This window comes from Pyrus communis, chromosome 12 (genome assembly GCF_963583255.1).
Source record: "Pyrus communis chromosome 12, drPyrComm1.1, whole genome shotgun sequence".
NCBI lineage: Eukaryota > Viridiplantae > Streptophyta > Magnoliopsida > Rosales > Rosaceae > Pyrus > Pyrus communis.
The window spans coordinates 25,125,395-25,153,292 of NC_084814.1; the positions used below are offsets into that span (position 1 = coordinate 25,125,395).

At 38.6% G+C, this 27,898-nt stretch overlaps 4 protein-coding genes and 2 pseudogenes across 4 annotated transcripts; all 6 read right to left on the minus strand.

Annotated features, from left to right (window-relative positions):
• Nucleotides 1-2,398: 2,398 nt before the first annotated feature.
• On the minus strand, nucleotides 2,399-4,725 carry LOC137711571 (loganic acid O-methyltransferase-like). Its single transcript, XM_068450823.1, has 3 exons — nucleotides 4,615-4,725; nucleotides 3,111-3,758; nucleotides 2,399-2,988 (listed from the first exon to the last, which is right to left on the minus strand). The coding sequence occupies exons 1-3, from the start codon at nucleotides 4,708-4,710 to the stop codon at nucleotides 2,656-2,658; spliced, it is 1,077 nt and encodes a 358-aa protein (XP_068306924.1). The 5' UTR covers nucleotides 4,711-4,725; the 3' UTR covers nucleotides 2,399-2,655.
• A 2,125-nt stretch (nucleotides 4,726-6,850) lies between these two features.
• Nucleotides 6,851-8,409, minus strand: LOC137711742 (loganic acid O-methyltransferase-like). Its single transcript, XM_068450996.1, has 3 exons — nucleotides 8,290-8,409; nucleotides 7,548-8,204; nucleotides 6,851-7,439 (listed from the first exon to the last, which is right to left on the minus strand). The coding sequence occupies exons 1-3, from the start codon at nucleotides 8,380-8,382 to the stop codon at nucleotides 7,104-7,106; spliced, it is 1,086 nt and encodes a 361-aa protein (XP_068307097.1). The 5' UTR covers nucleotides 8,383-8,409; the 3' UTR covers nucleotides 6,851-7,103.
• Nucleotides 8,410-9,168: 759 nt separating this feature from the next.
• LOC137710246 (loganic acid O-methyltransferase-like) lies at nucleotides 9,169-10,202 on the minus strand (annotated as a pseudogene).
• Nucleotides 10,203-10,206: 4 nt separating this feature from the next.
• On the minus strand, nucleotides 10,207-11,690 carry LOC137709778 (loganic acid O-methyltransferase-like). Its single transcript, XM_068448762.1, has 3 exons — nucleotides 11,574-11,690; nucleotides 10,686-11,342; nucleotides 10,207-10,548 (listed from the first exon to the last, which is right to left on the minus strand). The coding sequence occupies exons 1-3, from the start codon at nucleotides 11,676-11,678 to the stop codon at nucleotides 10,207-10,209; spliced, it is 1,104 nt and encodes a 367-aa protein (XP_068304863.1). The 5' UTR covers nucleotides 11,679-11,690.
• Nucleotides 11,691-12,461: 771 nt separating this feature from the next.
• Nucleotides 12,462-13,826, minus strand: LOC137711741 (loganic acid O-methyltransferase-like). Its single transcript, XM_068450995.1, has 3 exons — nucleotides 13,708-13,826; nucleotides 12,919-13,590; nucleotides 12,462-12,794 (listed from the first exon to the last, which is right to left on the minus strand). Exons 1-3 carry the CDS (start codon nucleotides 13,792-13,794, stop codon nucleotides 12,462-12,464), a joined length of 1,092 nt encoding a protein of 363 aa, XP_068307096.1. The 5' UTR covers nucleotides 13,795-13,826.
• Nucleotides 13,827-14,599: 773 nt separating this feature from the next.
• Nucleotides 14,600-27,843, minus strand: LOC137710247 (loganic acid O-methyltransferase-like; annotated as a pseudogene).
• Nucleotides 27,844-27,898: the final 55 nt, after the last annotated feature.

A 27,898-nucleotide genomic window follows, 5' to 3' on the forward strand; every position in this document is an offset into this window, starting at 1 on the left:
TGCGGAGAAATGCTCATTTACCAGACTTGATTTCATTTGAGTTTTTCAGAGTTTAGATATAGGGTTATAACCAGTTTGTTGCTCTCGATCTATTTAAATTTTGTATTAATGAGTTGCAATTTTTGTTGGTTCTAAAGGGACAAAGATAATCTGCAATACGACTAGAGATATATCTCAGTGAGACAACAAATTTTTTCGAACGAAAGGATTCAACATTATTACTTGCCGGTCTCGTGTAGCATGTTGCAGTTTAGTGCTACTTTCACAACCCAACACATAGTTTGGATAGGAATGTGATAGTTTCATAAAAAGTTGATGACTAGTTCACGAACTTTTCGTTCAATACTTGTGCAACTATCTCATTCTTTCTTTGTATAACTTGAATTTATCTTCTCCAATGCTTTATTTATTGCTTATTGCAAAACAATTCTCTCTATATGAACCCAAACAGATACCTAAATTATATCTCTCTGTATATGTTTGTCTATCAAAGATATTTGAGGAAACTAACCGTTGTAACTGTGTGCAAGTATTTTTGAGATCTACAAGGTAATCTAAATGTTAAAAGTTACACTAAACTTTTCTTGGGATGCAAAAGTGAAATTGTCTTTCTGAGCGTCTTTCTCTCTTCTGACAGTATTTCTCACCTTTCTGAGTTTTTCATTGTCGGTTTTTCTCCCTAGCCACCGGCCCGAGCTCCGGCAAGGGTCGGTGGCAGTCCTCTGTTTCCTTCCTTGTTCTTCTTCCTTCTTCCTCCCTTCTTCCGCTTCTCTCTTCCCTCCCCTCAAATTCCCTTCCACTTCCATGTCTCTCATCTCTCCCTCTTCCTCTGTTTTCAATTCCTTCCAATCTCACTTCGGGTTGGATTCTTTCCTTGTTGCTTCCTCTTTCCTGATCTGCAACCTCTTCTCTTCACAGCACTCGGATGTGTTTTCTTTGGAAGGTGTGTAGAGTTTTTACTCGGGTGTACACACCACCACCTTCCGTTTGCTTGCCTTAATTGGCACTATTGTCAGTGGATTTTCCACCGGCTTCTTTCTTTGGTTGGTTGCGATCGGCATGTGGATTGTTGCAGGTTGGAGGAGTTTGGCTGCTTGCTACCGGTTCGCGGCGTTGGTTTGTGCTGGTGTGGATGTTCTGTGGTGTTGGAGCATTAGTTTTCTTCATGCCTGGGGTTTTGGTTGGTCGGCGTGCTGGACGGCTTGTGTTCGTGGCTTTCGACATTGCCGGCATTGGAGGGGATTGCAAGGTTCTAGGAAGTTTTGTGACTTTGTTTGTGTGTGTCTGGGGGCCCAAAATTTGTTTTGGGCTCTTTTGTGTGTACTGTTTAGGTCCACTGTTTTGTTTTATACTTATGTAGTTTGTGGACCTCTTTGTATGTTTGTTTGGCATTGAGCCCTGGAATATAATGTCCAGTTTTCCAAAAAAAATGAAAAAAGTGAAATTGTTAGGATGCCATGTGTCAGCATCATATTAATAGTATATGTTGTATAAATAGGCAGCTTAGAGAGGAAAGGCGTTGATTTTATAATAGTTGTAATAGTCTTCTCTATAATACAATTTATTGTGCAATTGAGAAATAAGTGGAGTTGGGTTCTAACATTGGTATCAGTCAGTCGTTCGATTCCTCTCGATCATTTACTCGTTGTATGACGCATCTCGCTTCGCATAAGGCCATGGAATCTCGCGTCCCAAATCTGGGAGCCATGTTCGCTGAATTCAAGAACGAAGTCAAGAGCAGTCAAAACCTAATCTTGCAGCAACTGCAGTTGCTTATGGCGAGAGGTGGTGGTGGATCGGTCGGGTAATTTTCGAAGCCAACCCATGCAAATCCTCATTTCCAGGAGGGGATGTCATGGTAGGAACGTTTTGTCGTAAAAAAAAAGTAAGAGCCGACTTACCTGTTACAAGAGTAATGGTGACAAAGTGTAATTCTAAATTTTTTAAATTTTATTGAGAAAAAGATAATTTTGTAAGTTTATGAGTGCACTCTTAACAACTTTGATGCATTAGTGAAACAAGAACTTTGTAACGACAATTAGATTAGAGTTCTTTTTTTTTTTTTAAGCAAAATATTATAACAAATTACCAATATAACCATTTTTTTTTGACAGAATCATTTGGAACTCTACCATTTTATCTTGCTTTTCTTTCTAGAGTAGAACATTTCTCTTTTCACTATTTATTTTTATTTTTTTAATAAACGATATTATCCCTTGCTTTTCTTTTCACTAAGGGAAATAGAGTGAGTTTAGTTTCACAATGGTCTAACAATAATGTGGTTCAAATTTGCCTTTAATAAGAATCAAACCTAAAACCTCTCACTTACAAGTGAAGAGGAATATCACTAGACCGTAGTATGACTTCTCTCTTCACTTTTTTATTCTTAGTTTTGATCCATGTTGTTTGAGAGGTTAAGCATATGTGGTACACTAAAATGCAACACATCAAACTATTATCTATATGATAATGGTCAACGGAAAAATAAATAGCAGGTGAAGATTCGATACAAATTTTTGTTCTACAAATTTAAATAAGCAAAATGTCAGGTAGTCGTAATAAAACGCCAAGCATAACAATGATCAAAGAAAATACAAGTCGAAAAGCTCGTCTAGGATTCTGACGGTACGAGTCGAAACGCCAAGTATATTCAAATCAATTTTCCTTGCGTTTTAGCGCAACAAAAAACTGGATTGTTCTCCCTGACTCGATCATAAACCGTTGCTGTTCAAGCTTCGTACTGTACAAGTCGAAAAGCTCGTCTAGGATTCCTTCTCCAAAATGCTGCTTGATGAGTCCCTCCAAGATTGCCCTCAGATGAGATGCAAAGTTTGTCAAGACACTGTCATCTACGTTCATGTGAGGCAAATGTTCCATTCTCTCTATGCTAAAACATCCGTTTTGCTCTACAACGGCTTCCAGTTCTTGAGCAGACGTGAAATACACAGGTACATTGAAAGAATCTACTCCCTCTTCTGGAATAACACCCTGCATTGAGGAAGAACATCAACATATAGCACCAGTTGAACATATAGCGCAACTCAACAAAGAAAAATCGTGAACATAAATACGTGACATAAAATTCTCAAATTTCTTTCACCTAGTATTACCTTTCTAACCATTTCCATTAGGCAAGCTTCTAAAAGTTGGAAGGTCGCACTTGCCAAATGACGGGTACCATTGGGGCGGCCTGGAATGATGAGTACCATCAGTCCTCCGCGCACCATCTCTTGTGCCCTGGCATTCAGAAAGCACTCCATGTCCTCAGCATGTTGAGCTTCGTAAGCCCTTACTACTTCATTGGTTGAATTTGAGTATTCGATTCTCCCTTTGTTCCAAGCAGGACTGTTTCTGTCCGCTACATCTTTTGGCACTCTAGAAAGCCAATGAACTGTGAAAGAAGAGTGGAAAAAATGAATTGAAGCGTTAGGAAATATGCGACCATGGAAAGAACCAGGCACGCCGGCTGCATGGTATCGCCTGTTGCGAGGGAGGGCTTTGAAGAGCATGTTAAAATCATTCGCAGTGTGATCATTGAAGAAAACTTGAAATTCGGGGAATTGGGAATTCATCATATTAGATTGATACTTGAGCTGCACGGCCTCGAGTATGGTTTCGACCACAGAAAATGTGTTAGGCCCAACGGAGCAACCCAAATCCGCCATCCGAAAGGTGTTGGAAGATCGAAAAATTTCTATGTCAAGCTTTTCTGCAATTTCCTTGACTGTAAGTTGTTTGGCAAAATCCACATATTTTCCCTACAAAAAAGAGACCGAGCATGTTAATTTTATTTTAAAGAATTCATAATTTACCTAATCCATCTGATTAGCAGTCGCTAATTACAAATAGATTTGTAGATGTAGGACTAAATTAGTTTCGGTTCGGACTGCAATTCACACAACCAACAAATCGTGCAGTTTTCAAACGGAAGAGGATCCTCTCCGGATCCTCTTTTGAGATTCTAAGATCCCAACATTCTAGCTGTTTATCGTACATTATACGGTTAGTTTTCGTCATCTACTATTTGTGTTTAATTTTAAATAAAAAAATCAAATAATTTCTAATCGCACGATGTACGATGAATGGTTAAAATACGAGCATTCCTAGGATCCTCACAATTTGGATCCACATCCTTTTCAAACCTCCACATTTTCTTTAATATAGAAACAACTTTATCCTAGAAACCCCACATCAGTTAGAGAAAGAAACAAAGAAGAGTTTAGATATATCAATCTCATTTCAACTAATATCGAAATTTTTTGTGATAAAATCGCACACTTGACGTATGCAATTACCAAATTAATAACAATATTCATCTCGTTGAAAGTGGACCGTATTGCTTGTCTCTCTGATAAATCTACACTTTATAAGATAAACTTCAACAATACATTCAGACGCACTATAAAATAGACGCCATATTAATATCGTAGATCTCTTTTTTATATAAATATTTCATGAATGGAATTTCAAGATTAAGACTTTCTACGAAAAGATTAAATCTTTGGCTAGTCACATTAAATTTCTACAAATTTTTTTTACTATGGACTGACCAACTCCATCTCTCCATCCACTTCACTTACAATAAAAGTACAAATAAAAACAGTAAAATAGAACCTGGATAGTGGAGTTGTTGGCATAGCTGTTGGGTCCATCTCCGCCGTTCATTGGAAATGCTTTGCAAAATTCACTGCTGTCTTGTGCTGCTGCCATCTCTCTCTCTCTCTCTCTCTCTGCTTCAAACTTGTAAAGTGAAAAGATGATCGTTTTCTTGGTCTTTTGACAGTGACAGATCCATCTCACAAGATCTAAGGCTTTCCTCCTATCCTCCTACTCTCTCCTTCTCTTCATCTGAGCCGTTCGGATTTATTTGATGTAATCCAACGGGTCTCTAAACTGCCTCTCTCCGCTCTCTGTTTCACTCTCTCCTACTCTCTCTTCTCCTCTGCTCAGATCCTCGGCCTCAACTCCCAATATCCCATCACCTTCATCCGCCGGGACATTGTCGGCAAATTCCACAATGCCAGCCAAAGCCCAGAAGACAAAAAATACCAATCTGCCAAAACCCAAATGAAATTCAGAAGCTTGTGAAAAATCCAGAGAAAAAACCCATATGACAAATCAGAAGCTTTTTTTGAGAATGAAGGAAAAAGAATGGAATTTGATGATGAGGGAGAAGGTGGTGAAAAAGAATAGAACTTGGTGATGAGCGAGAAAGTAAAAAGAGAGAGACAGAGAGGCAGTTGGACGGGAAGGAAAAAAAAATGAAGAGCATTTGAGAGAGAGAGAGAGAGAGAGAGGGTGTACTGGAAAGGCAAAAGAAAAAAGAAAAAGAAAAAAAAATGTAAAAGATAGAATTAAATATTTTTATTTTATTATTTTAGTTCTTAATTCGATCCGACATAAAACATTTTACTAAGTTATATAGTTTAGTCTAGTCTAAGTCAGTCCAACTTAGTTCTTAAAATTAGTCCAGTCCGAGTTAGTCTGATGCAACAAACGCACCCCAACTTCTAATGTGTTTTTCCTTTGGTAATTTTTTTCTAATTGTAGAAAGTTTAGAGAACAAAATAAAAATTTTTGAGTGTCAATAATAATTTTCTTTTCTTTTACATTAATTGTTTCTCATCCTTTTTTTTTTTTTGTCTTGGTTTTTGTCAAACTTAGTTATAGTGATTTCCATTAAATAAAAAACTAGAACGAAGAAAAGAGAGTTCAAAAGACAGCCCACAATCTAATACAAGGCCAACATTAAAAAAAAAAAAGCAAAAGAATGGCCTAAAAGGAGCCAACTGAAAAATAACAACAAAATCCTAAAATCAGAGAGGAAACCAGCATACACCAAGTTAAACGTGCCTCCAGTGCAAGGCCACCACCAACGAAAAATGAGATTGAGCGAATCACCTATGCAATAAGCGCTCTCATAATCTTACCAAAAAGTGCAAATAGCATTTTAACATCAGCTCAACACTTAGGCGCATCGCCAAGGAAAAGCACCCGGACTGAATAGCAAAGGTTGGTGGTTGAGGATGCATGATGGAAATTAGCATCAAATCAAGAGAAGGGCGTGAAGGCCCATATCTAAGACAAACTTAGGTGAATTGGGACAAAGCTCAAGGAAATCCGAAGCACATACCAAAAGTAAGGAAACGCATAAACTAAAAGGGAAACAGAGAAGGAGGAGAAGTTGGAGTTGGAAAGGAAGGTTGGAAAGGGGTTGCCATCGACCACACCCAAAAGTAGGAGTCGGCCGCAAAGAGAGTTAGGGTTTTTATGCTTTCAGTGAGTGAGAAAAGGGCAAGAATCATCAAAGGCCACGTCATATGGTTTACAAAATTTAGTCTAAGCAATTAGTCTCCATAGTATTGCCCGAACTTTGGGATAGAAAAAAAGGACCACACCTAACTAAACTCAAATCAAGACATCAAGGTACAGCAAATCTAAATGACATTCAAGGAAGGAAAATTGCTTGTAATTTGTTCTTCCTTCAAAATATCGCCCTGATCTAGGAAAACAACTCAAAAGATAAAGAAGTGTCGTTAATTCCTTTGCGCTAATGAGTAAAGTGTAGAGTTCATGAGAAGGAACCTGGCAAGTTGAGTTCATGGCATAGCTGTCCGCACCATCTCCGCCTTTCATCGGAAAACCTTCACAGAACTTGCTAGCTTCCTCTTCTGCTGTAATTTATATGTACTGATGACTGTTGAGAAGCTGCTATACGTGACATTAATCCATGCATTCAAGGTAAAAAGCTTTAACTATGCGACACATGAACTTCATGCCTAGGATAAGTCGGAGAAAAAGCTAAAAGTGCTCCTTGGTGTAAGAAGCACTTTCTGAAGAAGCACTTGTGAGATGCTTTTTTGGTGAAGCAGTTAGCTAAATTTTCAGTGAAAGGTTCAACGTGTTTGTATGAAATCAGGAAATTGAAGAAACGGTCGTCAACAGACGTGTTTCCTACAAAATCACCCCATGAAAGACAGAACAGTATAAACGCTTAGAAGATTACAACAGGAAATTGAAAAACAGAACGGTGGAAACTACATCATTTAGAAGCTAATGGGAAGATTATCCCATGACTCCAAACATAATATAAGTTCCAATCTCTAAGCCTTGCGTTTAAGCACAACGAGAAAGCTAATCGACTTTCCTGCATCAAAGATTGAGGATTGCTCTTCAATTTTCTTGCGGTATAAGTCAAAGACCTCGTCTAAGATTTCTTCTCCGAAGTGCTGCTTGACGACTCCTTCCATTGCAGCTCTCATGTGAGTCGCAAGCAGTTTGGCTTTAGAGACATTGTCCGGTGGTGCGAAAGCAGGTAAGTTCTCTATTCTCTCCATGCTAAAACATCCATTTCGTCCTACCACAGCTTCCACTTCTCCGGGAGACATGCAGTACATAGGTAGGTTGAAAGAGTCTACTTTCTTTTCATCAACTATTCCCTGCATTAAACAAAAAACGCACAATTATTGTAAAATCGGATACAAAGTTCTCTTCTGTTTCTGATTTATAACTTATTAGACTGTTTATGCGATTGCGTATTTGTGTACCTTTCTAACCAAGTCAACGAGGCAAGATCCTAAAATTTGGAAGGTCATATTTGCCTGCGAAAGAGAATGAGGGGTACCATCAGGGCGGCCTATGATGATAAGCACCATCAGTCCTCCGTAAACAATCTCTTGTGCCCTGACATTCAAGAAGCACTCCATGTCCTCGGCGTATTGAGCTTCATAAGCCTTTAGTACTTCATCAGTCGAATTTGAGTAATGAATTCGTCCTTTGTTCCACGCCGGACTATTTCTGTCTGCTACTTCTTTTGGCACTCTAGAAAGCCAGTGATTGGCATATGAGGAGTGAACAACTTGAACAGAAGCATTAGGAAATAGGCGACCGTAGAAAGAGCCAGGCACGCCCACTGCATAGTATCGCCTGTCCTGGGGGAGGGATTTGAAGAGCGTATTAAAATCATTCGGAGTATTGTCATTAAAAACTACTTGAAATTCCGGGATTTGAGCATTCAGCCCTTGGGTTTGGCACTTGTACTCCACGGCTTCGAGTATGTTTTGGACAGAATAAAATGTGTTAGGACCAACAGAGCAACCCAAATCTGCAATGGTAAAGGTTTTGGACGATGATAAGATTTCGATATCGAGGTTTTCTGCAATTGCCTTGCTTAGAAGATCTTTGGTAGCATCCACAACTCCTCTCTACACAACAGAAGATTACTTTTATACCTACATAAATAAACACACATACACACATATACACAATCTAAGAATACAATACAAGAACCTGGAACGTAGAGTTTTTCGCATAGCCGTCAGGGCCATCTCCACCTTTCATTGAAAATGCTTCTGAGAATGTACTGGTTTCCAGTGCTGCCATCTCTATCTCTCTCTCTCTCTCTCTCTCTCTCTCTGTGTTTTCTTGGAGGGGAGATGTTGATGGTATATTTGTATTGCATCATCACTGCTACTTGACACCAATCAAAGACAAAGAAAAATCAATGAAGAAATGTAGAAGAAAGTACAACTGCAAAAGTCCATGGTGGTGATGCAATTTCAGACCAACTATTCAACTTTTTCTATGTTTTTTTGTTGTTGTTAAAGACTTTTATGCATAAAATCGAATAATATCTTATCTATGGTATAATTAACAATTGAAAAAGTCCTAGATGGAATTGCATCTCCGTCCCTGGACTGCCTCTATATACTCATGCCATGTGGACTTACCTACAACACGTACATCACAGTGGCTGTATCCCAAGTCAATAACATGGTTTCATTTGTAAAAGTCAATACGTGACATTACTTGATTCAGTACGTTTTCCAATCTCTTGTGGCTAACACATCTGTTTTGTTCGACAGCAGCTTCCAGTTCTTCAGGACACATGAAGTGCACAGGGATGTTAAAGGAAAGCGCATAGCAAGAATAATAAGGAACTAGCTCGATCGATCGAGTAGTACAAGATCAAGTATGTGACACATGAACTTCATGCATAGAATGCACAGGGATGTTAGAATTCGAAAGTTCTAGAGGAGATCAATGTCTAGCATTAACCGAAGCATAACTTTTGATTGGCTTATCAATGCGTTGCGGATGTGATAGATGATTCATTTTAATCGGAAAGTATTTTAACAGCTTGACGAATACCACAAAAGCGTGTTCAAATCAATTTTTCGTGTGCTTAAGAACAACAGGAAGGTTAATTGCCTTCCCAGACTCAAAGATGGATGGTTGCTCTTCGATTCTCTTGCGATACAAATCAAAGAGCTCGTCTAAGATTTTGTCTCCAAATTGTTGCTTCACGAGTCCCTTGGTGGCAGCTCTAACATGAAATGCAAGTAACTGGCTACTTTTAGTAACATTGTCAAGTGATGGGACACAACGTAAGTTTTCCATTCTCTCTGAGTCTCTACTAAAACAACCATTTCTCTCCACAGCAGCTTTGAGTTCTTGGGGAGACATGTAATACAAAGGTAGATTAAAAGAAGGGGATCTACTTTTTCTTCCCTAACTACTCTCTGCATAAAGGAAAAACACATAGAAGTCATTCCGTCGGATACATTATGGTGTTATATAATCAATCTTAGAGCAGGGGGTCATTTTCTTACCTTCCTAGCGAAGTCCATGGGGCAAAACCTGAGAAGTTGATGAGCCTGGTTTCACGAAGAAAGTGTATGAGGGGCATCATTCGGGCGGCATGGAATGATAAGCAGCATCAATCCTCCATGCACAATCTCTTGTGCCCTGGCATGCAGGAAGCATTCCATGTCCTCAGCATGTTGAGCTTCATAAGCCCTTACGACTTCATCAGTGGAATTTGAATAAAAGATTTGTCCTTTGTTCCACACATGGCTGTTTCTGTACACTACCTCATTCGGCACTCTAGAAAGCCAGTGAAGGGCATAAGAAGAGTGAACAAAGTGAATGGAAGCATTGGGAAATATATGAACCTAGAAAGATCGGGTACGCCTGCAGCATAGTATTGCCGGCTCGGAGGGAGGGATTGGAAGAGCATGTTAAAATCATTTGGAGTGTGACCATTAAAGAAAATTAATAGAATACCATCAATTATATTTGGAGGCAAAGTTTTACAAACATCATTTAAACAAGAGCATCGATTTCTTCGTTCACAAGGCGAATCCAACAAATTTATAAGGCAAAGGAAGTTTAACTATAGCTTGACAAATACCAAACTTCATCGCATCAATTTGCCTTCCGCTTAAGAACGGCCAGAAAGTTAATTGCAGTTGAAGTCCCCGACGTAAGGATAGAGGGTTGGTCTTCAAGTTTCTTAAGGTACAAGTCAAAGAGCTCATCTAAGATTTCCTCTCCGAAATGCTGCTTGATAACTCCCTCAAAGGCAGCTCTCACATGTGATGCGAGTTGGGTTAAAGGGACAGTGCGAGGAATCGGCACTTGAGGTAATGTTTCCAACTTCTCTAGGTTAAAATGTTCATTTCTTTCTACAGCAGCTTCCAGTTCTTGGGGAGTCATGGCGTACAGAGGTATGTTATATGCATCTACTTCCTCTTCACTCACTACTCCCTGCACACATAGCAGCGATAAAGGAAATGTCTTTCGCAATTGTACGCAGCGCAAGAATTGAAGTATCATTTTTTGTTGTTGTTGCTGGTTAAGTTATATAAAAGTTATTTCATATGACAACACATATCATTGCTTACCTTTCTAGCCATGTCCATGAGGCAAGACCCTATAAGTTGAAAGGTCACATGTCCCATTGAATTCGAATGAAGGAGAGTATTGGGGTTGCCTGGAATGATGAGTACCATCAATCCTCCTTCTGCAATCTCTTGTGCCCTGGCATTTAGAAAGCACTCCATGTCCTCAGCATGTTGAGTTTCGTAAGCCTTTAAGACTTCATCAGTGGAATCTGAGTAATGGATTCGTCCTTTGTTCCATGCTGGACTATTTTTGTCCACTACCTCTTTTGGTACTCTAGAAAGCCACTGAAGGGCATAAGATGAGTGAAAAAAGTTAATAGAACCATTAGGAAATAGGCGGCCGTAGAAAGAACCAGGCACGCCTGCAGCATAGTATCGCCTGTTCTGCGGGAGGGAGTAGAAGAGCTTGTTAAAATCATTGAGAGTATGATCATTAAAGAAGACTTGAAATTCAGGGATTTCTGAGTTCAGCCCTTGGTTCTGATACTTTAGTTCAACAGCTTCGAGTATGTTTTCAACAGACAAAAAAGTATTTGGCCCGACCGAGCAACCCAAATCGGCAACGCGAAAGGTGATAGAAGATAACAACACGTCTGTGTCAAGCTTTTCGGCAACTGCCTTGCTTATAAGTTCTTTTGCAGAATCCACGGCTCCTTTCTGCAAAAGTGCAAAAACCCCCGTCAACATATTTATTAATCTATTTGCTACATGTTAATATAACCATACATAAAATGCGTCAATCTTAGTAAACATTGAGATGAAATCGTTATCGGAGTTGTTAATTGCTGCTTCGCAAGAGATCATCAAAATCTTCAGTAACAGAATGAGCTTTACAAAAGAACGGTTTTCGCAACTGGATGTTTAAACAAGAAAGTGAATCCACATTACCTGCAAAGTTGAGTTGTTGGCGTAGCTGTTGGGACCATCTCCACCGCTCATCGGATGTGCTTCAGGTTCAGAGAAGTTACTGGTTTCCTCCTCAGCTGCAGCCATGTCTCTCGGTTTCTTTCTCTGGGAGAGAGGGGTTTTATGTCAATATTGTATCTTGAGGGGCATATATAGAGATAATCAAAACACAGAAACAAATCAATTAAAAGCAACTTTAATAGTTAATGGTAATGAAGCAGTGTAAGACAAATTGGACGGCTAGCTTAATAAAATACAATGCAATTATATGTGAATCCAAAGGTTTTCAAACAGATTTAATATATTTTGCAGGCTCGAGAGTATCTCGCTCCTGCAGCGAATTTTCAGTTACAAGGGGAATCCGACATTTCCATCTCGTCCTTCGAAGCCACTTGAGCTAAGTATCGTGAAATTCACACTTTGTTTTTGCTACAGATTTAATATATTTTGCAGGCTAGAGAATATCTCTCTACCACAGCGAATTTTCGGTTATACAAGGGGAATCCGACATTTCCATCTCGTCCTTCCAAGCCACTTGAGCTAAGTATCGAGAAATTTACATTTTGTTTTTGTTACCGTTAGTTTTTTTCGTCTTACTTTTATACCTAGATTTTTTAGGTTCTCCCCTTGGAGGTGGGATATTAAAAGGAAAACACGAAAGGATGAGAGAGAGAGCACCCATGACAACGTCTTATTTCTTTAATTTATTTGTTTTTATTTTGCCAAAAAGACAATTTAATTTCTTTAACAAATACATAACTACAATTTTACATGTCAATTATTCAGTCGTGAACTAAACACTAAGCATAACAAAGAAACTCAAGAAAAATTAAATGTAGCAACTTCACAAACACCAGAACACCGTAACGATCAATTTGCTTTGCGTTTAAGCACAGCAAGATAGATAATCGGCCTCCCTGACTCATACTCGAGGCGTTGCTCTTCGAATTTCTTGCAACACAAGTCGAAGAGCTCGTCTAAAATCTCATGGCCAAAGTGCTGCTTGATGAGCCCTTCTATGGCAGCTCTGATGTGAGATATGATTAGTTTGCTAATAGAGCCACTGCCTTGTGGAAATGGCAGATTTTCGATTCTCTCCACGCTGAAGCATCCGTTGCGTTCTACAGCAGCTTCCAATTCTTCCAGTGACATATAATATATCGGTACGTTGAACGAATCTACTTTCTCTTCACTAACCATGCCCTGCAGTAGGGAAAACTAGAATGTTAGTAAAGTTCAATTAAAGATATTTCATCTTCCAATTTTTCATCTATCACATATTAAATATGGGAGAATAATGTTTGAAGTCGCAACATATTTTCATTACCTTTCGAACCATCTCCGTAAGACAAGATTCTACTAGTTGATGGGTCCCGTTTCGCGCTGCACGAGGATGAGAGGTTTCGTGAGGGAGGCTAGGGAGGCCTGGAATGGTAAGTGCCATCAGTCCTCCATGCACAATCTCTTGTGCCCTGGCATGGAGGAAGCACTCCATGTCCTCGGCATGTTGAGCTTTGTAAGCCCTTACTACTTCCTCCGTGGAATTTAGGTAATGGATTCGTCCTTTATTCCAAGCAGGGGAGTTCTTGTCTGCAACCTCTTTCGGCACTCTAGACATCCAATGAATGGTAAAAGAAGAGTGGAAAAAGTGAATCGAAGCGTTAGGAAATAGGCGACCGTGGAAAGAACCAGGTACGCCCGCTGCACAGTACCGCCTGTTTGGTGGGAGGGAGCGGAATAGCATGTTAAAATCATTCGAGGTGTGATCATTGAAGAAGACTTGAAATCCGGCAGGGATTTGAGAACTCAGGCCTCGGCTTTGATACTTGAACTCTACAGCTTCAAGTATGTTTTCAACCGCGGAAAATGTATTAGGTCCGACAGAGCAACCAAGATCCGCAACGCGAAAGGTACTATTGGAAGATAACAAGATTTCTACGTCAAGCTTTTCGGCAATTGTCTTGCTTAGAATTTCTTTGCCAGCATCCACTAGTTGTCTCTGCAAAACCAGAGATTGTGAGACATGATTATATAGCAGTTACTTCGTTTTGGAACCATAATTTGTATAGAAAGACATCGAAAATTCATCAGACCACAAAATTAACAAAAGAAGAACCTGGTAAGTGGAGTTCTTGGCATAGCTGTTGGGACCATCTCCACTTTTCATTGGAAATGCTTCAATTAGCTCCCTTGATGCAGCCATCTCTCTATTTCTCTCCGTTTTCGTGCGGTTGGAGTAATGGCACATATTGTCCCCTCGGGGTTGTTATAAATAATAATTATATCTAGTACAGCTGCTTGATATTAAATTAATTAAGACTAATTATCGTCATTTATGACAAATTTTTTCGTCGTTTTCCAGTTAGCTGTTTCTTTTTAAAGACAAGGACAGAAATCCATTCGATTCGATGAATTAAAGAGGAAGAATTTTTACCAATTTTTGCATTTTATACTGCCAGCATTGCACAATTGGAATTCATCCATTTTGTTTCATATTCTGTGCTGTCTGACTTTACCAGGTGGAATTTTAACTTATGGGCAACATCAAGGGAGAGGCAGACAACATAAACTACGTAATTTAACCATTGGGCAACTGCTAATTTACGAACATTACGCCGCCTTTGAGCATCAACCGCCTCTCAGCAGGCGGCATCTATTGCAAAATATGAGCCAAACATAAAAGATAAAACGACCGTACTGTTGGTTGTTATATGATTTTGACCAAAACTTCGACGCCTTGCCCATGCCGGAGGGAAGATCGAGACAGACAGCTGCCCGATGCGCATTCTAAGCAATATTTGCGCTTGAGAAGTTTGGGAAACGTGCTGAAAGAGAGTAGTCAAATCATTTGAAACATGGTCATTGGAGTATAAGTGGAATTCCGGTGGGGAAGTTTTGTAGCCTTCGATCTGAAATGTTTGAAATAGGGTTTCTATGATGTTGTTGACTGCGATGAAGGTGTTGGTTTAGGGTTTTCGAGTATCCCCTCAACCACCATTGCCTTTAGATTTTTCAATTATATAACAATCTCAACAACTAGTTGTCATAATCCAACCTTCAACATGGAAGAGAAATTAACAATCCACCACCAACTTTTATTCCTTACAAGTTACAACGAAAGCAATAGAGCAACAACTAAGAACAGAACATATAACTGATCAACTGAATATGCACAACGTATCTTTATTTTCTCAATGTTTTCGCTTGAGAACGACAAATAATGTGGAAGCCAAATCATCAACACCAGCAGTGAGGACTCGACGCGGTTGTGCTTCGATTTTCTTTGTGAGAAGGCTTCCCATGCCAGCTCTAACCTCTCCTGTTGTACTATAAGAGGTGGACACCCGAGGTTGCTTTTCCAGTCTTGCAATCTCAAAACTGTTGGAAATTCAAATCAAAACAGGTTGTAAAATGTTGCTGCTAGCTATTGTTGAAAATCAATGTCAAAGTTAGACATTGAAAGTTAGGCAATGTTAGGTATGGTTGAATAAAAATTATTAGGTGCAATTAATGTGTTTTGTGTGGTAATAAATAATCTTAGTTTAATCATTTGGTTTGCTATAAATACCCAAGTTCTCAAGCATTGTAAATCATCCCATCCAAATCCCACTTCCAATTGTGAAGAAGCTTGTAAGCTTTCTTATTCCAATAGTTTGTAAACCTTTTCATATATCAAAGTCCAAGTGTTTAGCCAAAGCTTGTTGCTTCCCTCCTTTCTCTATTTCTTTCTTTGTCCAATTTTATTTGAGAGTGCAAAGTGAAAGAGGTGTGATAGAGTTTGTAAACTTATCACCCACATATTTTGGTATTGAGTTAGTAAACTGTCAAATACCAACAATTGGTATCAGAGCCAGAATACCATTCTGGCAGGTGCAGCAGTTATGGCGTCCAACTTAGTGCAACTCCAAGTTCCCACATTGAAGAAAGAAAATTATGAAAGATGGTGCATCCAATTCAAAGCATTGCTTGGATCACAGGAGCTATGGGAAGTTGTCAGTAGTGGGTATGTTGTACCCACTGCCGAGCAAGAAGCCGTATATACTGCGGATCAAAGGAACACTCTCAAGGACTTACGAAAGAAGGACCAAAAGGCGCTGTATCTTCTATACCAGGGTTTGGAAGATTCAACGTTCGAGAAGGTTGCAGAAGCAACAACGAGCAAGCAAGTATGGGATACACTCAGTACAATCTACAAAGGAGTAGATCGAGTCAAGAAAGTGAGGTTACAATCACTTCGAGCAGATTTTGAAACTGCTCATATGAATGAAGGGGAGAGCATCTCCGACTATCACTCAAGGCTCATTGTGATAGTAAATCAGATGAGGAGAAATGGCGAGAGACTCGATGAAGTACGAGTTGTGGAGAAGATACTCCGGTCACTCACATCTAAGTTTGAGCATGTGGTGACTGCCATTGAGGAATCCAAGGATTTGGAGGTGATGAGCGCAGAAGAGCTACTAGGATCCCTCCTAGTTCACGAGCAACGCATTCAGAAGAATGCAAGCCCCACAACGCTAGAGCAAGCTTTGGAGTCAAAGTTGAATATTGACAAACCAAATAAAGGTCGTGGGCAGTGGAACTCACGTCGTGGGAGCTCATCCAACCGTAGCCGAGGACGAGCCCGAGGAAGAGGTCGAGGCTATGCACAAAATCAAGGTCAGTCTCAGGAGTGGAGATCTACTCGAGGAAAGGCGCATATCCAGTGTCACAACTGTAAGCAATATGGACATTATGCCAATGAATGTTCACATAAAAATGGTGAGCATGTCAACATGGCAGAATCAAGTGGAAATACTGATGAAGAACTTACAGTCTTACTAGCACACCATGATTCCAGTAGCCAACAAGATGTTTGGTATTTGGACTCTGGTGCAAGCAATCACATGTGTGGAAAGAAGGAGTTTTTTGCCGAACTCAAAAAAGGGGCCTATGGATCTGTAAGTCTTGGTGACTCCTCAAAGTTGCCAGTTGAAGGCAAAGGGAAGATCAAGATCATCCAGAAGGATGGAAGAGAAGAATACATCTCCGATACCTACTACATACCAGGTATGAAGAGCAACATTCTGAGCATTGGTCAACTGCTCCAGAAAGGGTACATTATACATATGGAGAACATGCTTCTCACTCTCAGGAATGCAAGGAGAAAGCTTATTGCACGTGTTCGAATGTCAAAGAACCGGATGTTTCCGTTGAATTTGAACACAAAGATTGGAAGCTGCAACATCGGTGTAATGGAAGATGAGTCATGGAAATGGCATCTTCGATTTGGCCATCTTAATTTCAATGGCCTAAAGTTGCTGTCAAGTGGAGGAATGGTTCGTGGTCTACCCCAGATTGAAGCCACACGCCAAGTATGTGAAGGTTGTGTGCTTGGCAAGCAAGCACGACTATCGTTCCCTGTTGGTGATACATAGAGAGCAAAGGCACCACTGCAGTTGGTGCACACAGATATATGTGGTCCATTGGATCCCATGTCTTATGGAGGTAATAGGTATTTTATTACCTTCATTGATGATTTCAGTAGAAAGACTTGGGTCTATTTTCTCAAGGAGAAGTCAGCTGCCTTAAAAATTTTCAAGGAGTTCAAGGCACTCACAGAGGCAGAAAGTAACCACAAGCTTGTGGCTGTGAGATCAGATAGAGGTGGAGAGTACACCTCCAATGCTTTCCAAGCATACTGCAAGGAGCAAGGAATTAGGCATCAACTTACTGCTGCCTATACCCCACAGCAAAATGGGATAGCCGAAAGAAAGAATCGAACCATCCTTGACATGACAAGGTCCATGCTTAAGGAGAAGAATTTGCCAAAAGAGTTATGGGCAGAAGCTGTAGCTTGTTCGATTTATTTGTTGAATCGATGTCCAACAAAGAGTGTCAAGAGGATGACACCACAAGAGGCTTGGAGTGGATACAAGCCGAATGTTACACACCTAAGAATTTTTGGGTGTGTTGCATATGCTCAAGTTCCAGAAGCCAAGAGGAGGAAACTTGATGATAGAGGTGAGAAGTGTGTGTTTGTGGGCTATAGTGAAGAGTCCAAGGCATACAAGCTCTACAACCCACTAACTGGCAAACTAGTGGTTAGTAGAGATGTCATCTTCAGTGAGGAAGAGACATGGACGTGGAACAACAAAGAAGTCAGTAAAGAGAAGATCGTCTCCACTGATTTTGAAGAACCAGAAGTTGTACCACCGATTGAGCAACAACCTGCTCAAACAATCACAACAACTCCAATGCACAGAATTGCAAGGAGTGGTCCTACATCTAGTGAGGAAAGCAGCTCCTCAACTCCAGTGAGGTTAAGGAGTCTCACAGAGATTTATGGACAAGAAGAAGAAGAAGAAACCAACTTTTTCTGCTTATATGCAGACCACGAGCCTTTCTCATTCAATGAAGCTGTGGAAGAAGATTGTTGGAAGAAAGCCATGGAAGAAGAGATCCATGCCATCGAGAAGAATGACACTTGGGAGCTGACAAAGCTCCCACCAAATCAGAAGGTTATTGGTGTCAAGTGGGTTTACAAGATCAAACGCACTGCAGATGGGAGTGTGGATCGATACAAATCAAGGCTTGTAGCAAAGGGCTACAAACAGAAGTATGGAGTGGACTATGATGAAGTCTATGCTCCAATTGCGAGACTTGACACGGTAAGATTGCTAATCTCTCTTGCCGCACATCATAAATGGAAAATTTATCAACTAGATGTCAAGTCAGCCTTCCTTAATGGAGTACTTGAGGAAGAAGTGTACGTGGAACAACCGGAAGGCTTCCAAGTACAAGGAGAAGAAGATAAGGTGTATCGTTTGAAGAAGGCTTTGTACGGCCTCAAGCAAGCACCACGAGCTTGGAACTCAAGGATCGACAACTACCTTCACCAAAATGGATTTCAGAAATGTCCATACGAGCATTCAGTTTACATGAAGAATGGTGAAAAAGGGGAGTTCTTAATTATTTGTCTCTATGTAGATGATTTATTGTTTACAGGAAACAATGAGGCAATGTTCCATGAGTTCAAGCAATCCATGTTCAGTGAATTCGAGATGACTGACAATGGATTAATGTCATACTTTCTTGGCATAGAAGTGAAGCAAGAAAGTGATGGTATCTACATCTCTCAACAAAGGTACATGAGAGACATATTGAAGAAGTTCAATATGGACAAGTGCAACACTGTCAATACCCCAGTCGCAACTGGATTGAAGCTGTCCAAAGGAGGAGAGGGTGAGTTTGTAAACTCAACAGTGTACAAAAGCCTCGTTGGAAGCCTAAGGTACCTTACAATCACAAGACCTGATATAGTTTATGGTGTTGGACTCGTGAGTCGATACATGGAAACACCAAGGGAGTCTCATTGGCTGGCCGCCAAGAGAATTTTGAGGTACATAAGAGGTACTCTAAACTATGGTCTATTTTATAATTTTGGTGAAGATGCAAAATTATTTGGTTATTCAGATAGTGATTGGGGAGGTGACCAAGATGAAAGGAAAAGCACAACTGGCTATGTGTTTTTTCTAGGATCAACAGCTTTCTCATGGACTTCAAAGAAGCAATCAATTGTTGCTTTGTCATCATGTGAAGCCGAGTATGTTGCTGTAGCCTCAACCGTGTGTGAGGCAATTTGGTTAAGAAATCTGTTGAAGTCAGTGTGTCATCCACAAGTGGAATCGACTGTGATTCATGTAGATAACGTGTCTGCAATCAAACTTGCAAAGAATCCTGTTCAACATGGAAGGAGCAAGCACATTGATACCAGGTTCCATTTTCTAAGGGACCATGTGAAGCAAAAGACAATTGAACTTGTCTACTGTCACACCAAGGAACAAGTGGCAGACATCTTCACAAAGCCATTGCCAATTGAAACATTCCGGCTACTGCGTGAAATGCTAGGAATGAAGGCGTTTTGATTTGCGGAGGTGTGTTGGAAATTCAAATCAAAACAGGTTGTAAAATGTTGCTGCTAGCTATTGTTGAAAATCAATGTCAAAGTTAGACATTGAAAGTTAGGCAATGTTAGGTATGGTTGAATAAAAATTATTAGGTGCAATTAATGTGTTTTGTGTGGTAATAAATAATCTTAGTTTAATCATTTGGTTTGCTATAAATACCCAAGTTCTCAAGCATTGTAAATCATCCCATCCAAATCCCACTTCCAATTGTGAAGAAGCTTGTAAGCTTTCTTATTCCAATAGTTTATAGACCTTTTCATATATCAAAGTCCAAGTGTTTAGCCAAAGCTTGTTGCTTCCCTCCTTTCTCTATTTCTTTCTTTGTCCAATTTTATTTGAGAGTGCAAAGTGAAAGAGGTGTGATAGAGTTTGTAAACTTATCACCCACATATTTTGGTATTGAGTTAGTAAACTGTCAAATACCAACAAAAACACCCGTTTTCGTGTACTAGCTCGCTCAGCTCCTCCATTGATGGCCTGTACGTTGGATGGTTGAAAGTGTCCAGTTTGTCTTGGCTTATTAACCCCTGCAATGCTCATACAAATTTAAGTGTTAAGATTTCAGAAAGACGGGTCAACGGTCCACCACTAATTACACGATGAACATCTCAATTATTGACAGGCTTGATCATTTAGCATATAGAATTGACCTTTAGAACTTTTATTCTGGGTTTTAAGTATTTCATTTGACTCTAAGGCTAAAACCGAAGCGATTAACTAATCCAAGACTACGATCAATAAGAAGCACCAGTAAGCCTCTAGGAGCGAGCTCTTCCGCTCGAGCATCCAGAAAACACTTCATGTCTTTTGCATTCTGAACTGAATATGCGTGACCAACTTCAATAGGCGCATTCGAATAGTACATCCTTCCCTTGTTTAATATAGGCGAATTAAAGCCCCGCAATCTTTTAAAACATTAAAATTTGCCTCTATTGTAATTTTTCTCTGAAATTAGGTTATCTTCGTCTATTCAAGTTGAGAATACTAGCTATGAGACAAAAAAATGATAAATTTGAAAGACATTAGGAGTTAAAAACCAAACTGAAAGTTCATAAATGACAATGAGTAACCATCTGATGTAGGACAGATACATGTCACTTCCAACAAAGAAAGAAAAATAAAATAAAATGTTTCAGATTTTGAAAAAGAAGAATTAAAGTTGGAAAATGTTGGATTCATTCAATATGGTGACATAAAAGGCAGCAACAAATATTATGATGTCAAAATTGGGACCGTGACGCGGTCATAGAAGTGGTGTTCAATTCTCCTACAAAAGTGGCTTGAGCCATCTTTTGCATAAACTTGTCAACAATAGCAGTTTACTAATAAATAGAGCTTTTTATTATTTGTCTTTTGGGGTTCCAAGGGCTTTATTATCTGTCTTCTAGTTTTCGTCTTAATTACCTAAGTCTTTTGAGATGCCCCAAGGGGTTGTAATTTGTTTATTTAAACCATCTAGCTTCTTATTTGTAAGCATCTTTCATCTTTCAATCAATTATCAAATTATCCTTTAGAATTTTCTCAACTTTCTGGTGGACTCCAGACTTTGTTCCATAAGGGATTACACGGTAACCCTTTTATCACTTCGTGTTGCGTCACCATCTTCATGAGAAATTCTAAATTTTTATTAAGCTAGCAAGTGAACAGTGTTAAAAAAACTTAACAAAATTTTTGTTAAACTAGCAAGTGAATAATGTAAAAAAAAAAAAAAAAAAAAAAAAAAACAAAAAACTATTTTAGCAACTATGTTTAACTTTTCATCACCAACATCACTCTCTATTTTTACAAACTTTGAATATTTATATTAACAATTCAAACTCAACCTACTCATTTTCTAAAAAACCTTCTCTCTCTTCATGTTTTTCTTTGCTCAAGGGTCCACCCCTTGAGTTTTATTTTTATTAATATTTAGTTGATGAATAATTGCCACTGGTCTAAAAAACCTATCTTGGATTAGGTGGCTGGTCACCGTTCCAATTAATCCCTAATTGTTTGAAAATAAGAAATGATGTCCATACTTGCTTAGGCGCCTGCTTAGTCCGCCTAGGAACCCACCTAGGTCACGACTCTTACTTAGACAGGAAATAAATTACTTTCATTTTGTACTTTATTTTTCAATAAATTGTACGAGATTTGTTCAATACTTGAATAAGCACTCATTATATGCTTGTTCCCCCATGTTTTCAATATGTTCTAATACTTTTAATCTATATGTCATTCTAGTTTGCAATTTATGTATTCTAACACAATATAACAAGCCCATGGGTTAGGCCTTGTTTTTCACTTTTCCTTCTTAGCCCAATAATTGGGTATATAATCTGTTAACCCATTTACTTCTCCTTTGTTGCCTAGCAACCCAACAACCACTCTCTTGGGCTTGCAAGCCACGACAGCCCCATATTTTGGGTCGTCACTCATTCTTTTCACATATAGGTCCCGAAGCTATTCTCGCTCACTACATAAGTATATTGTGTTTGTTTGCAAGTATCATGAACCTAGAGTTCGTACATAAACTCGAACTTGAAATTTTGAAAATAAGTGCCATAGAAATTCGAAGTTTCATAAAACAATACACCCGTAAAAATCCGGAGTTCTTTTAGGTGATTTGTTAGGATTACATGTAGATGATGTCACATCCCGGCCCGAGGCGGATCACTTCCCAGACCCGCTCCACCACCGTAGCATGATATTGTCCACTTTGGGCTTACCATTCCCTCACGGTTTTATTTTTGGGAACTCACGAGTAACTTCCCAGTGGGTCACCCAAAAACAAAACTGTGAGGGAATGGTAAGCCCAAAGCGGACAATATCGTGCTACGGTGGTGGAGCGGGCCCGGGAAGTGATCTGCCCCGGGCCGGGATGTGACAATTGGTATCAAAGCCAATCCCTGGCCGGAAGTGTGCCGACGAGGACGTCGGGCCCCTAAGGGGGTGGATTGTGACATCCCACATCGCCCAGGGGAGTGATCCTTATATGTATATTCTCATCCCTACCTAGCACGAGGCTTTTTGGGAGCTCACTAGCTTCGGGTTCCGTAGGAACTCCGAAGTTAAGCGAGAAGGGGGCTAGAGCAATCCCATGATGGGTGACCCACTGGGAAGTTGCTCATGAGTTCCCAAAAACAAAACCGTGAGGGAATGGTAAGCCCAAACCAGACAATATCGTGCTACGGTGGTGGAGCAGGCCCGGGAAGTGATCCGTCCCGGGGCGGGATGTGACAGATGATGCTTTTAAAAACAACTGTAAAATTTAGTTTGTGCAAATTACTTTATTGTCCATAATTTTATTTTGTGATAGAAGATAAAAATATTTTTTCACCCTCTTATAGTTGACAAAAAATAGTTTCATTAATATGTGTTTTAAATTAACTTCTTCCTTACAAATCTATTATGTGTAAATAAACTAACTTGAAATAGGTCCAATTTTATGGAAAGAGATCCTCTTCGAATCCCTTTCACCAAATCCACCCAATCAATCAATCAATGCCCTTGAAATTTGATTCAACGGCTACAAACAGGGGGCCCCTTTAAAAGTTATAATAATTTTAGCCGTTGGACTAAATTTCAAAGGTCTAAATTAGTTGATTGGGTGGATTTGGTAGAAGACATCCAGAAATGATCCCTTTCCCAATTTTATGGCCTAACAATTAGATTAGTCCAATTTTTAGTTATTTTTTTAATTAGGTCTATGAATAGGACTCCATGTATCAGCACTTTGTGTTGTTAGGTTGATACTTTGTATTGTGATTACTATTTTACTCTACTATAGCTATTCAATGGAAAAAGAAAAAAAAATAGAAAATGATACGATCGGTACTTTTTTAGCGATTTTCTCTGAGAATAATCGCTTAAAAGATAGCGACTAATTTTCTTAAAAGTCGCTATCTTCATACCGATCCCTCCCTTTTTAGTTTTTTTTATTTTTTATTTTTTATTTTGTTAATGTTTCTTTTATTTTTCTTACCATAACAACAAACTATCATATTCGTGTTTTTCAAAATATATTTTTTCCATGCAAAATATATTATAATTAAATTTTAAACACTTGTAATCAATGATTTAAAACCTAAATTTAAAGATATTTTTCTATTTTCTCACTTTAAGAATCAATAAAAAATAGTTTCAGGACCTAATAATCGGTAGGATCACATCCAAAGGTTTTGCAATATTTTCCTTAACTCCAGCGCAAAATATTTCTTAAAGCTAAAAATTTCAAATTTTTTTTTTCACAAAAAACTGTGTACTATAAGCCAAAGTTAGAGTCATTCTATTCGCACCACATATTTCCTAAAATTAATTTAGGACATTTCCAAAATTTCGGACACCTATAAATCTCTTGGGGGGCCTCGCTATTAGTTATATTATTTTTCTATTTTTTTTTTCAACTCAGGTACCTTAAAAGCCCCTAAAGCTAACACAATCAATGTCAAAAGCCTCTTGAGCAATTACTTACATAAGACAATTAATGTATAATACTCGCGAATCATGTAGACTAGAATCATGTAACAAATACTAGCAAAAACGAAAACGACTCAACGAAAACATGTAAAATTACTTGTAGTGCTCATAGTTTCATGCGAATTCAAATTTGGATACTAATCTGCAGGAATCGCGAGGAAAATTCAAAACAGGAGTCGGATAGATTTTTTGATGAAATGACGAGATTTAATGAGTAACTTTTTTTTTTTAATACAACGATATATTTTACACTAAAAATGATGAAAGTTTTTTATGAAATGATGAAATTTGATTTGTAACTTAAAGTTCCATGTTAATTCTAGAAGAGTCATGATAAAACTTTCAACGACAGTCGGTGCAATTTTGTTTTCAAATTATGGACACTTTAATTGCTCTACTTATTAGACCTTATCTATGACTGTGCAATACATTAGACCCATATCAAAACATACGGATCAAGATCCTCTCCTAAGCAAAGGTTGAGGATTCTCCTGACCAAGCCTATCAAGCCGTTGAAATTTTATCCAACGGCTACAAACAGGGGGCCCTCTAAAAGTTATAATAATTGTAATCGTTGGATAAAATTTGAACGGCCCAATGAGTTTGGTCAAGAGGATTCTCATTAGGGATGGGCAAATACCCATTGGTTATGAGTAACCGCGGTTATCCGCCCATTTAAATTTGACGGTTACGGTTATGGGTAACTGTTTAGATAAATAAATGGTTATAGGTATAACCGTTTACCCGTGAAATTTAAATGGACGGTTATGGGTATTACCCGCGGTTATAAACGGGTACCCATTTAACTGTTTATTTTAATATATGTAAAACTAAAAATAAAAAAATTATAAAAAAAATTAGTTCCTAACTAGGTTTAGTATCCCAAGATATATTTGGTTATAAAGGATCATATAATATATATGCATGCCTCACTTGAGAGAAAAATATAGTTGATAGAACGAGCTAATATTTAATATATGCAATTGAATGTTCTAAAGCATTAGTGTTTGACAGTTTTGTTTTGAAGTTTTTTGGAGTTTTGACCAATTCAAGATAATGATTATCTTGAGTATTTAGAAACATATTATTATTAGATTATGTGTACCTATATATATATATATTTAATTGGCCTCAAGTTTTCAATAAATATTTGACCCCAAAATTAGAAATTGATTAAATGGCATGGATCGATGAACATATGTTTCTAATAAAAATCCAAATATTTATCAAATTAGCCTATTAGCAGACTGATGCGTTACATATATATATATATATATATATATATATATATGTATGTATGTATATGTATACAAGAATATTAATTAACCTACAACCATGCATGATTCTTGTAATAGATTGACCGTCAAATAATTGAGAGACATCGCATATATTCATAAATAATATTGCCGTTAATATAAAAATACATGTTAAGTGTACTCATAACGGTATTTAATAATTAGAAAAAAGAAAATTATGACAAATTTCTTTTTAATTTTCAAGTTGTTAAAAAAATAGGTAGACGGGTAAAAGAAAAAAGTAAACGGGCACGCGGTTATGGGTAAATGGATATGCGGTTATGGGTATGGTTAACCGTTTATAAACGGTTATGGGTATGGGTATACCCATTTATGTAAATACCCAACGGGTAAACGATTATGTGGGTAAAATCTTAAACGGTTATAGGTAATAACCGCGATTACCTGTCCACCATAACCGTTGCCTATTCCTAAGCCTGGGACACCTGCCGCAAAGTACTGCTTGTCTCGGGGGAGAGTGGCGGAAAGATAATTGAAATCATTCGAAACAAGGTCACTGAAGTAAACTTGAAATTCTGGTACTTGAATTGTAGTGTGCTGATATTTTTGAGCTACTGCATCAACTATGTTCTTGACTTGAATGAATGTTTTGGCTCCAACCGAACACCCCAAATGGGCAATCCGGAATGCGATTGAAATCGAAGAGTGCTGCGGATTTTCTATGTCGAGGTTTGCGAATATTGCTGGAACCAATCTTCCGGACGTTATAACATCAGCTGCCTTTCTCTACAAGACATTGACAATTAACACAATAGTTAGTTTCTTAATGATCAACATACGTACATTTTTTTTTTATTGAAGCAACATTTTACACTTCGTTCATCTAAACTATTGAGAAGAGAATTCAAACTTTGGTGCAAATTACGAGCACAAACCCTAAAAAACTTTGATAAGCTCAGATTTGCATACATACATGTTCACTTCGCTCAGTTATGTACGTGCCTTGTAAAGTATTTATGCATGATCCGAATGGTTTAGAAAACACAACAGTCAAACGACAAACTAGCGTTTGATGATCGATACTTACACACATGGGGAATTAATAATTCGTAGCTAGCACGGTAAACATACAGCATGACTCGGTTCGCTGGAGATTGCCCGGAGACATACCTGTAAATTAGAATTTTTGGCTTAGCTGTTTGGGCCATCTCCTCCCATCATAGGAAATATTTCATCTTCCATCTCTCCTCTCTCTCTCTCTCTCTCTCTCTCTCTCTCTCTCTCGGAAATGAAGTAGTCACTGAGAGAATGCTTAGAACTACTGAAGCATTGGAGGTGAACATGTGTATATATAATGTATGTATATATAATGATACTTGGTTTTCTCTGTGGATTTAGCCACAAATGCCATGATGAAAATTAAATGATATCAGATACTATTTTAGTATTCTTATTCAATCAATTCAAAAGATAAAAATAAACAAAAGTGTGGAAGCAAGGCCAACAATGTTGCACATTGCTTGGCAAAATATAGCTTGACAGTAACCAAACCTTGACGTGGGTTGAAGAACCGCCAGATATTATCTTAGATTCTCTATTTGAGGATAGCAACTCCATCTTGTAATTTGATGCAGAACGCTCTTTTTTCCTTAGACTGGGTTGAAATCCCCGACAAAGTTTTTGTTGAGGCCCTTAACGACGTGCAACCCTATTCTTAGCATTGTATGGATTCCCTCATTATTAATGAATATCGTACTTCTTCTCAAAAGAGAAGAGATGAATGAAGCTTTGTGAGTAAAGAGAACGAATTAAACAAAAACTTGAAAAATGGAAAAAGTTAAATTTCAAGTTATTTTTAGTCTTCAGTTTATGTAGCATTCCATATACGAAAAATGTAATATCCACGCAACCAGATATAGACGAAAAATTCGTAAATATATCGGCGAGAGAAAAATTGTCTAACTATAAAAGTTCATGATGATGATCGACTAAAATTAAAATTCAAGAAGAAAATTAGACATTAATGACAAATTCAGGGAAGGAAATCGACTAACACCTCAAATTCTTGAGTCTCGGGCATCTTTCTTTTAACCAATCTTCATCTCTCATTTTCTCATATATTTTCCCTCTATCTCACCAGGACTGTAAGATTTCTACAGATCCAAGTGCGTGTCGGTTATCCTCTTTCACAACCCCAAGAACAAAGAAGAGAGTGGAATACAGTTGGTCCCTCTGTCGTCGTCCACGAGAAGATATGCCGTGAAGCAAATGAAGCAAAATCCAACAGCCGACCATGCCCAATCAACCCATCATGGGCATTGGGCAGTGCGCAGTGGTGGTCATAAGAGAACCTCCTTCTACTTTGTCAACGCATCAACCAAAAACCCACTTCAATAATTCACTATCCTAAACCACTCGAAAATGATTAGATAAAAACTAGCGCCAAGCTACCTGATTATGACAACTCTCAAGCTGCGTTGGATGAGATCAAAAATACAAAAACATCGCGCTTTTGTGAGGGCTCTCAACATATGCCTTGATCCGGTGCCTCTATGCTCACGAAGATGCCACACCATAGGAGTCGTCTATAACGTAGCTTAAATTAGTGTCCACTCCCACCATTTCTCCCTCGAAATCCAACGTTGTT

Coding starts and splice junctions, on each gene's coding strand:
- LOC137709778 (XM_068448762.1), bottom strand. CDS start 11,678: ATGGCTGCAGCTGAGGAGGAAACCAGTAACTTCTCTGAACCTGAAGCA. Junction 11,343..11,573: donor CCAACAACTCAACTTTGCAG/GTAATGTGGATT, acceptor GCACTTTTGCAG/AAAGGAGCCGTGGATTCTGC. Junction 10,549..10,685: donor TCATGGACATGGCTAGAAAG/GTAAGCAATGAT, acceptor CTATGTGTGCAG/GGAGTAGTGAGTGAAGAGGA.
- LOC137711741 (XM_068450995.1), bottom strand. CDS start 13,794: ATGGCTGCATCAAGGGAGCTAATTGAAGCATTTCCAATGAAAAGTGGA. Junction 13,591..13,707: donor CCAAGAACTCCACTTACCAG/GTTCTTCTTTTG, acceptor CTGGTTTTGCAG/AGACAACTAGTGGATGCTGG. Junction 12,795..12,918: donor TTACGGAGATGGTTCGAAAG/GTAATGAAAATA, acceptor TCCCTACTGCAG/GGCATGGTTAGTGAAGAGAA.
- LOC137711742 (XM_068450996.1), bottom strand. CDS start 8,382: ATGGCAGCACTGGAAACCAGTACATTCTCAGAAGCATTTTCAATGAAA. Junction 8,205..8,289: donor CGAAAAACTCTACGTTCCAG/GTTCTTGTATTG, acceptor TCTGTTGTGTAG/AGAGGAGTTGTGGATGCTAC. Junction 7,440..7,547: donor TCGTTGACTTGGTTAGAAAG/GTACACAAATAC, acceptor TGTTTAATGCAG/GGAATAGTTGATGAAAAGAA.
- LOC137711571 (XM_068450823.1), bottom strand. CDS start 4,710: ATGGCAGCAGCACAAGACAGCAGTGAATTTTGCAAAGCATTTCCAATG. Junction 3,759..4,614: donor CCAACAACTCCACTATCCAG/GTTCTATTTTAC, acceptor TCTTTTTTGTAG/GGAAAATATGTGGATTTTGC. Junction 2,989..3,110: donor TAATGGAAATGGTTAGAAAG/GTAATACTAGGT, acceptor TCCTCAATGCAG/GGTGTTATTCCAGAAGAGGG.